General features: G+C 37.0%; 2 protein-coding genes across 6 annotated transcripts in view; one reads left to right on the top strand and one right to left on the bottom strand.

Moving 5' to 3' along the window:
- Nucleotides 1–10,651, bottom strand: part of LOC105224091 (balbiani ring protein 3) — a 387,939-nt gene that overhangs the window by 260,336 nt on the left and 116,952 nt on the right. The window lies entirely within an intron of this gene.
- The window catches only part of LOC125778525 (odorant receptor 7a-like), a 63,056-nt gene that overhangs the window by 48,142 nt on the left and 4,263 nt on the right, over nt 1–10,651 (top strand). Inside the window, exon 1 of one of the 5 annotated variants that reach the window (XM_049456805.1) lies at nt 7,499–7,569. The exons of 2 other annotated variants lie outside the window; for them this stretch is intronic. In XM_049456805.1, the coding sequence (XP_049312762.1) occupies nt 7,514–7,569 (56 nt within the window). In that variant the 5' untranslated portion in view covers nt 7,499–7,513. 2 more of the 5 variants (XM_049456809.1, XM_049456808.1) reach the window with 2 other exon arrangements.

Here is a 10,651-nt window from a genome sequence, read left to right as displayed (position 1 = left end):
GTATCGTTTAAGACCAATTACCGCCATATTGCTTCCTTTGGTGACGTAATTACAAACGTATTTTAGCGATTACACCAAACTGCAATACTTAACATTGGTATGAGTTTTGAATGTGAATTAGACAATAATGGTGAATATAGTACGATCCATGTGTTGTCAACTTCGATTCTACTATTCTAAATTGAGTGCTGAATGTAGTGCCATTGTCGTCTGCTGAGCGACGCCGATAGTGTCCAGAGAGAGGATATCTATCATTTCTAGTTTGTGTTTCCGAAAGAAAAGCAAGTGGATAGAGTTTCGTGCATTTATTGTGAGGCATACAAACCGAAGTGGGATTGTGGTGTCCGCAAGGTCCATGAACCTTGTTGGTTTTCATCACTTCGTATAATACTAGATCTTTTTTTGCATCAGGAATTTCAACAGAAATGATTTCATCAATTTGATCTGGTGTAACCACCATCCACCAACCAAAGAAGAATGTGTGCGTGCGGTAAACCTCTCTTTTCCAACTCAACAGAGTACATCTACAGCACCCCGCCAAACCATTAGAAACAGGGACAATTATTCATATAGTTTTGCGTTCATAGTCAAATAAACCGAAAATTATTACGATATGTGAATGCAATTTTTTGTATGGTATTTATTTGAAATATCATCTTTTCATAAAACTGAGAAAAACTTAATTTTTTTGGTATTTGGTTGACAAACCTTTGTTTTTATTAACACTTCACTATTTGAGACATACTACTTATTCCAAAAAATATTATCATTATTTTTAAATCTGAATCGTTTAGACACACATCGTTTATGTAATCTTTGAGTGTGGTTATTGTGGGATTTCTTCGGGAATATACCTTCGATTTAAGAAACGTTCAACAATTTTCGGTGGGGTTTGCTGCATTTACTCCAATTTTTTTTATTATTTTTATTGTTAAAACACCTCCTAAACTCAGAGAAAAATAATATTACGAAAGAAGCTTGTTTGCAAAAATATTCATCAACATGTTCTTTTTTAGTAATATATCATGCGGATTATTATGCACCCATGCGCACTATAACCTGCCCCTGCCCAGAATTTTACGTAGTACATGGTCAACTTTACAAGCTCCTCATTATCACGTGCATAACTATTTGTCAAGTTGCATAATTACCTCATTCTTTTCAACAGTATAATATGATTTTTCGCAATTCTACTATCTTTATCCCCATTTTTGTGCACAAGACAAAACGTGTCCTATAATAACTGAATTTTCGCGAGGGAACTGCTATATTTAAAAACGTTGAGTAATAAAACTTTTCGTAAAAACACCCCCCAGATTGAGTTTTCCACTGAGTACAGAGCTTGCCGCGGTGTTTAGGATCGTTGCCCTCTTGCAGAATCTAATCTTCATTTTTTCTGATGAACCATCGTTTGGCAGATAGCAATAAAGCCTTTTTGTAGATTTTTGTCATATTCTCGGCATTTAGGTTGTCAGTAAAGAGATGCAAAGTGCCGAATCCCTGCTTTGAGAAGCAGCCTCAAAGATGCGCCTTTATTCCATGTTTTACGGTCTGCTGAACAAGCCTATTGGTGAAAGTTGACCAGGCTCGCGTGAGGACAGAACGCGCCCATGTAGAACATTCATCAGTTAAAATGACATTTTCAAAACCCCTATCCATATTCCCATGCGCCCAAGCGAGTTGCTTTGTCACAAGTTTTTCAGTCAACAGAGGCTTCTTTATTATGTTGCGCCATTTCAGCTCATGAGTACGAAGAAGGGTTCGGATAGTTTCATAGGATATATCTTAACCTTTTGTCATTAATTTTGCTTGTCCTTGCCGCAGTGTTAAAGCAGGATTCCGCGAAAACAGATTGACTATTCTTTTTTCATCTTTTTTGTTCACTTTTTCTATCGAACCACGTTCTGGTAAATCATCGACATTTTTAGCCACTATATATCGTTGTATCCACTTCTGTACAAATGCCTTCGACTTTCTCCTATATTTAGCAGCCGCTGATTGTGATATTTTGGGACCATTCGGGTGGGTGCAAAGGAACGCAGCTTCAAACAGTTCAAGCTAAAATGAATTCAAGCTAATCCGAATTCGCTCAAGACAATGCCTATAAGTATCCCTACCAACAGTGTGAAAATGTAATATAATCGGAAGATAACCCCGCTCACTACCCATATAAATATACATTAATAATTAAAAACTTCAGAGACATTACATTTTATCAACGAGATAGTACTAGACAGATTTATAAGATCAAAATTAGACAATGAGCGTGGCATCGCCTACTTTTAGGTGAAATCACATATCTCGGGACCTGCTAAACCAATTTCACCAAATTCGTAAAACGACTACATCAAGACTCCTATGCCACAGTGTAAAAATGGGTGAAATCGGACTACAATCACGCATGTACAATTTTAGATTCTTTCGCTTTCTAGTATACAAATCAAGAAACAATTAATGTAAGTGGACAAAACTTTGCACGACTTTTGTCTTTGAGATGAGCCACCTCATGACTAAAAACTATCCAAATCGAACCAGAAGTGTTAAAGCCCCTAAGTAACTAATTTGCGGACCAAATATGTGCAATTTATCTACGAATTACCTAAATTTCTAAATTTCCAAAATATAATTATTTTCGTTACTCTAACAAATCTCATGCTAAATATGATAGTCATACGGTATTTCCCTGTAACAGTTTGGTTACATCCGAGCATAGCTCTTCCTTACTTGTTGAATATGTATTATGATTTTCAGTTTGGTCTCAGTAATATAAGGAGAATAACCTTACTGGCATAAAACATATACATATGTACATACTTAAATACTTCTTCGTCAAACAGAAGATATGTAAAGGGTGATTTTTAAGAGCTTGATAACTTTTTTTAAAAAAAAAAACGCATAAAATTTGCAAAATCTCATCGGTTCTTTATTTGAAACGTTAGATTGGTTCATGACATTTACTTTTGAAGATAATTTCATTAAATGTTGACCGCGGCTGCGTCTTAGGTGGTCCATTCGGAAAGTCCAATTTTGGGCAACTTTTTCGAGCATTTCGGCCGGAATAGCCCGAATTTCTTCGGAAATGTTGTCTTCCAAAGCTGGAATAGTTGCTGGCTTATTTCTGTAGACTTTAGACTTGACGTAGCCCCACAAAAAATAGTCTAAAGGCGTTAAATCGCATGATCTTGGTGGCCAACTTACGGGTCCATTTCTTGAGATGAATTGTTGTCCGAAGTTTTCCTCAAAATGGCCATAGAATCGCGAGCTGTGTGGCATGTAGCGCCATCTTGTTGAAACCACATGTCAACCAAGTTCAGTTCTTCCATTTTTGGCAACAAAAGTTTGTTAGCATCGAACGATAGCGATCGCCATTCACCGTAACGTTGCGTCCAACAGCATCTTTGAAAAAATACGGTCCAATGATTCCACCAGCGTACAAACCACACCAAACAGTGCATTTTTCGGGATGCATGGGCAGTTCTTGAACGGCTTCTGGTTGCTCTTCACCCCAAAATGCGGCAATTTGCTTATTTACGTAGCCATTCACCAGAAATGAGCCTCATCGCTGAACAAGCCTCATCGGTACGTAAAGCGCGAAACACATTTCGAACCGAACACTGCTTTTGGTAATAAATTCAAATTTGCAAGCGTTGCTCGTTAGTAAGTCTATTCATGATGAAATGTCAAAGCATACTGAGCATCTTTCTCTTTGACAACCATGTCTGAAATCCCACGTGATCTGTCAAATACATGCATGAAAAATCCTAACCTCAAAAAAAAATCACCCGTATAATCAAATCTGACGACAAATTGGAGTCTAACCACGTCAGGTTGAGCAGTTGGAAGTGAAGTATGTGCTGAAAACCTGAAACAAATTTTCAGACGAAGGTTCATGTTCCTCATTGATGCGGTGGTTTTTAGATCCAGTAATTAATTTACTCTCTATTTAATGTGTCGGTTGTAATTTGCGATATATCACATTTCAATATTTGGTTGAAGGTTACTTGAAGGTTATTAATAAGCCTGCAGCTTCAGGTTAAAGTCCTGTAGCCCAATAAACAAAAATCAATTGAGAGAGAATGTAGAAATAATTCTTATTGGAAGCAAGAGTGCACTGTGGGACTATACATTTTAACATGCCTATAAACATCATCCACCAGCCTTGCTAAAACACAATATTTGAGCTAAATATGTTACATTAGGTTTCATACTAATACAGGCCTTTCAGATTTCGGTGATGTAGACAACGGGCATCTGAAGTTAATAAGCTCAGCGGCGTACATAGAAAATTTTTTTGGGAGGATGGGGTATAATTCTGTTCAAATTTTAAATCATGCTATAAAAAGGAAGATACAAATAGTTAGTGCTGCCAACGTGTTTAATCTACATAAAAGCCTTCCGTGCTTGTGGACGGCGTCAGTAGGTTGGGCGAGAATCCGGAGCTCACCAACGAGGATAACTCTCATGAATTAATTGATTGCGTAAGCTCGCATCAAGAATTATTGCTGTAAGAGTTGCCTCTAAGTGTTAACCATTGATGATGTGTAAACTTGTACTTTCTCCATCCACCAACAGAATCTCTAGGGCTGTCGGCTCTGTTTTCTCGATCACCATCTTTATACAGTTCACAATAGCCGCCGCCATACTTTGTGTTTGCATGCTCAACCTTTTTTTATTTGCCGACGCGAGTCATCAGGTAATTACGATTGTCTATTACGGTTGCGTGTTGATGCAAACCTTACTCACTTGCTATCAGGCATCGATGCTCGAGGCGGAAAGCGTAAAGTTGCCTAATGCGATCTTCCATTGCAATTGATGGAATATGGGTAAACGTTCTCGTCGTGTGGTAATCTATTTTATGCATCGCGCTTAGCAGGAAATCTCTTTTGTAGCTGTTAAGTTTTTTTAAATTAATTTGGGCACTTTTTTGTCGGTAAGTCGAGAGATGAGAGTGTACAAAACATTCTCAGAAATTTATAAGAGAGAAATAATTTCAGTTGCTTTTTCTTTCAAGATCGCCAAATTCTCATTCACTTTGTGTACCTTCACCCTCAAAATTGGAGTCGGAGAGAAAATAAAGCATCAACTGGATTAAAGAATCCAAGATATAATAATTTTGGTCAAAAGTATTGTCTGAGCTGAAAATAGTGGAGTTTTGTCCATTTGAATTTAATTCTTTGAAGCTTCATATTCTTAAATTGTATTAAAATTTATGTAATATTACAAATTATGTATATTTTATCATAAAATACATAATCGGAATAAAAAGGAATTCGTTTATTTTTCCGAAAAATCAGAAAAATGTCAACTACTCGTACTTATTCAATGCTTCTATGGCCTTCACTAGCCGAGATCGTTCCTCTAGCTATTCGGATAATAAAATCAGTTCTTCAGAAAAAATATATTGTTCTTGTACCCGTTTATCAGTTCTGTAATTTTCTAGGGCATTTTGAGAAATTTTTTGGTATATTTAATCCAAGTTGCTCTTGACTCTTACTTGAATGAGAGTACTCGTACTTCTACGAATAAAAACAGTGATCCAAGTAGGGATAATTTTTCTAATGTAAGATTTGCCGGAAAGACTGAGTCGATTAAAAAAAAAAAAATATAGAACCAATCGTTACAGATCTTTAAAAACTTTCAAAATAGGCTCCTTCTGCGTCGATGCTGTGCCGCCAGCGCGATATCTAAACATTGAAGGCGTCACGGAAGGCACGGTCCGGAATAGCCTTGAGAGGCGAGGTGCATGCTGCTTTAATCCCCTTTGTCATCCCAAAATGCTTGCTTTTCATCGTCCTTTTCAAGCAAGGAAACCATGACTCGTCACCTGTGATTACATTGCTAAAAACGTGGAGGTCACTCCCACACATGATCGAATTTTCTTGGCGCACTTCCACTCGCCGCACGGTCTGGGTTCAAAACATTGCGCATGTGAGTCACATTGTAGGTGTTTGTTGAAGTCTTAGGTATCCCAGCACGTTCTTCATCAGAGCCTAATGCCGTCGAAACACACCACTTCTTACTAAAGCAACTTCTGGGTAAGCCTGCTTGAAAATATTAAACGTCTCTGTTTCAGATTTACCGAGTTTCTCACACAATTTAATCGCGTACCTCTGTTCTAACGAACGCTACATTTCGCCTTGCACTACTCACAGAAACACGTCGCGCGAAAATGTTTGTCGTGACTCTCCGGGTGCTCGGAGGCAACTGACCAGCAACTCACTCGTTAGCTAGGAACGCCCTCTACCGAATCCAATCGGTGTGCGCACGCTCCGAAGTACAGTCTCGGCGGAAGAAAATCAGTCCCAATACATTCCGAACAAATATACTATAACAGAAAGATTTTGTACATAATTTTAAAATACTTAATGTATTATTCAAAATCTATGTCGTCTCCTTCAAAGGAATCCATCTCGGTCAATACACTTGGGACAACGTGTTTTCTAAACCTCGAAACAGTTGTTATAGTAAATTTCCGAAATAGCCTTAAGGGCGTGGTTTCCCCAGAGCGGTCGTTTGAGTTTGCTAAATAACGAGAACGGCACTAAATTGGGCGAATACGGTGATTAACGTGAGTCAAAAACGAATAGATGTCGGCCTATAATTCCATCCTCTTTTTACGAAAAGCTTCGCGCAGTTTGGCCGTTCGGAAGGAATTCGGAGTGGACCACACCTCGAAAATCCGAGTCCAATCGACTCACCTTTGCCACGATATTTGGTAGTATGTATTGTTCTTAGGGAGGTAGCTTCCCCCCTTTCCTGCTGGGATGCCAGTTTATCGCTACTCTTGGTTCTGCGTATTTTACGAATTACATACTTATATTGCCCACGTGTTAACACAATATTAAAAATGAATGTCTTCAGAATCTTTATTAACTTTTTAATATACTTGCACATAGCACATTTTTTCAAGTTCAAGGAAGTAACGTCCTCAGTTCAGGTCAGTAATTTTTAAACGGTTTTCTCTACGCAACAACCCACAAAGAATATTGATGGTATAAAACGTAATCATTATAATAAAAGAAATTGCGGATGAAATAGAAAATGTATACTTATACTCGTATTGTGATTTGCTATATTAATCAAAGTTTGTTTATTACAGCGGTTTGAGGTTTTCAAATACATACGTCACCGAAACCACTCAGGTTCGAACCGGGAAGCATAATATAATGTGAAATTCATGTGCTTAAAGATTTGAAGAGTACTGTTATTTACCGGAATGTTTGAACAAAATATCCGCTGAAGATTCAAGAGCTTGTAACGGAACTTTTTTCGTGGATGATACTTTATCGAATAACATTATTTGAAATGACATGACACTTCTAATAATAAATAAATAATTTTCATTAAAGCGTACTTGCATACTTTGGTACCTCTCTTCTGCCAGTTCGGCAGATGTTTATTAAAATTTTGCAATTATATCCCGGTGTTACATACAAATAAAATTTAATTATAGTCCTGTTATAGTAATATTACTTCGAGCTCTTTCCGACCAATCATTTATAAGACACATGAAATGAAAACGAAATGTCAGAAGGTTGTTAGAGTCAAGCTGTTTAGACGTTTCCTCAAGTAATTCCGTAGTGAAATTTATTATTAGCGAGATTTTGTATATAAACAACAAGCTAATGATTTGTGAAAGTACAAAATAAGTTTGAAAATATTCCAAATTCTCGTATGTTAATGTGCTGAAGACAATATTAATCCGATTACATCCATTAAGTGATTGTGTCGACTTGCAACCCAGAAAAATCGCGTTTTTTGTGATTTTTGAAGAGCAATTTTATTTGATATATCTACCAAATTTAATACACTTTCATAATCGGCGATTTAGCGAATCTAAAGGAGGACCTCCGAAAGAAGGTCTCTAGCAGCGAGAAAGATTTTTCTGTTAATAATCTAAAATCCAAAAAAAAAAAACAATATTGCTATTAAAGAAGAATACAGGTTGTGATCATAGGGCTAGTCAATTCCCGGCTCATTATTCTTAAAATGTCGAAATGTCTAGTCGATCGGTTTAGGAGAAAACGCGTTTAAGGTTTTTAAGTTTTATTGATACGAGGCCTTCCCTTTATATTTCGGGATTAGAGAACAAAAAACAATTATTAGTAATCAAAAATCGCTTTATTGCTTTCAAAATATTCTCAATCAAATCTTTATATTCCGCACTGCAACCGTTTGAACCAATCGTCGAAGAATTGTTGCTGCTCTGATTGGATTATTTCCAAACTAAGCCTTTTGAAAGTGTCAACCGCCGTCTTCAGGTGTCGTTAAACGTTCACATCTTAGCTTATTTTACTCGTACGGAAAAGAAGTACTTCCGCGCTAAGTCAAGACTATACGGCGAATAACTCATCAGATTCATGTTTTGAGTGCTTAAACATGCAGTTGGTTCTGTCGATATAAAAGGGGTCGCAATGTAGCGGTGATGAGTGATTCGTTTTCGGCGGTTGGTGTTCTGATTTCTTCGAAGCTTTGGTCTCATTCGCATAAATTTACGATTCGTCACCTGTCGCGATGTGATATACGTGTTTCGATGCACCTCTATCGTATTTCTCTCGACTTTACGTTAAAATTTTGAGTTGCCAGATTGCAACATTAGTGTTACCAAATATCGAGTATTAAAAGGCAAAATACTTAGTATATTTTAACTGGTTTATGTTCCAAATAATACCTTTCGAATTATAAATTGTTGGAAGAAGGCGCGTAGAATCATCTTTGCCGTCAATAGTCGTCATAATTCAACTGAAACCAAATATCCTTAGATAGTCTTTTCAAATTTTATTGTTAGCTCGAAAAGTATAATTTGCAGCAACCGATAGTATTCCTCTAATAAATTCGAAGAGTTCTGAAAGTTTTTCGACATATTATCCTCTTCTTCACAACCTGTGCTAAGATAAATAAACTCAAAGTTAGTTAGAGATGAATGCTAGGTAGTCAAGCCCAATGGTTTTCCCGAGAACAGATTAACAATATAATCCAAAGTTTTCAATTAAGTTTGGACATATGTACATATGTACATATATGACTTCTCTCATTTCCAAGAGAAATAACACAAAAAGGTGGATTCAATTCGACTATAAATCTTAGTGGTCCGGTATATACTTAGGTGCAACATGTAAACTTTTTTTTTAATGAATCCGAGAGATATTATTTTAGCATCAGCTTGATAGTGACAAGGTCATCCCCATCAAAAAGGTTTTTATACCTTGTACAGGATATATTAAGTTTGCCACGATATTTGTAAAACCCAGAAGGGATCGTAGGAGTCCTTATAAAATAATTTAAAATACTTTCTTTTCTCCGCAAGAAGCTGCGTTATTATCTAGTAAGAAATTGTTCAGATGTCACTATTGCATTTAGCTGCCATATAAGCTGAACGATCGGAATTGAGTCCTTGAGATGTATCTTTTGCATTTGTGAGAGGTATTATAGCTTCGGAACAACCGAAGTTAATGTTTTTTCTTGTTTTAACCAACAAAAGCTATCGGTTGGAAGTCCTCGAGTATCGAATGTTTTCTGCTACGGCTTAGCTCAAAATCCTCACTTATTCGAAGGTAGATTTCCCGTTTGTCTATAAATCAAAGCCCAAACTTTGAGAAGGAAACACAGAACTACTCAACAATTATTTTACCCATGCTTGGCTAAGTCTTAACCAATTAAATACCTATAAAGAGCGGATTATTAAAAACTCTTCAGAACAATGAATTAGCGAATTTTCTTTCTTTATTAAATAATACTTTTTTCATAAATATAGTTCTCTACGACAGTTTCAGCATTAATCAGAGTAATTGAAAATGAAGAAACTCCGCAAGTCAGAAATCAAAACGAACGATTCTTTTACGTGGTTACTTCGGAGTTGGGTGCTAACTGGCATAAAGCTATTGCATCCGTATAAATTCTTAAATCTGTTACACATAGTTTTCAGCTGGATTCTGATCGCACTAAGTCCGATATCAATGGGTACTGTTATATTTAATACCATGGACGATACATCGATGACTGTAACACTTACCAGTTTCCAAGCATCGCTTAATGTTTTATTGTTACCGTTCAGGACGCTAGTAATTGCCATAAACTTTAAGCGTTTGCGTAGTGTCGAACAGATTTTCGAAAATTTGGATCAATTCTATGTAAGAGAAGAGGAACGCTTGGAAATTAAAAATTGCGAAAAGACTTGCAGAAGCCTTTTTTTTACATGCTCTATTTTATATAACATTTACGGTGTAAGCACTTGGTTAGTTGCGCTCTTTGCGCACAATCACGATATATTTTGGCTTCTTTTTATCGATTGGATACCGTATCAGCCCCTACGACACAGTTTACACTTTCTTTTCGAAGTGGCTATAATACATTTCTTACTGCAAACCAATGTGGCCAGTGATATTTTTCCGGCGATTTATATACGTGCCTTACGCACCCATATTAAGCTGTTGACGGGCCGCGTCAGTCGTTTGGGCACAAACTCCGACTTTAACGACGAGCAGAATTTTCGGGAATTAGTCGCTTGTATAACATCGCATCAGCAGATATTACAGTGAGTGAGATATTGCGCGTCGTTTGATCCATATGTATATCAGTCTTTTATTTGCAAGGGTGGCGGATATCGTTGGCTCGATTCTCTCACTGACGGTTTTTCTGCAACTCGCATTCG

Source organism: Bactrocera dorsalis, chromosome 4 (assembly GCF_023373825.1).
Source record: "Bactrocera dorsalis isolate Fly_Bdor chromosome 4, ASM2337382v1, whole genome shotgun sequence".
In the NCBI taxonomy this organism is placed as follows: Eukaryota; Metazoa; Arthropoda; class Insecta; order Diptera; family Tephritidae; genus Bactrocera; species Bactrocera dorsalis.
Note: the sequence above shows the minus strand (reverse complement) of the source record. Positions and strands in the feature narration are given on the sequence as shown.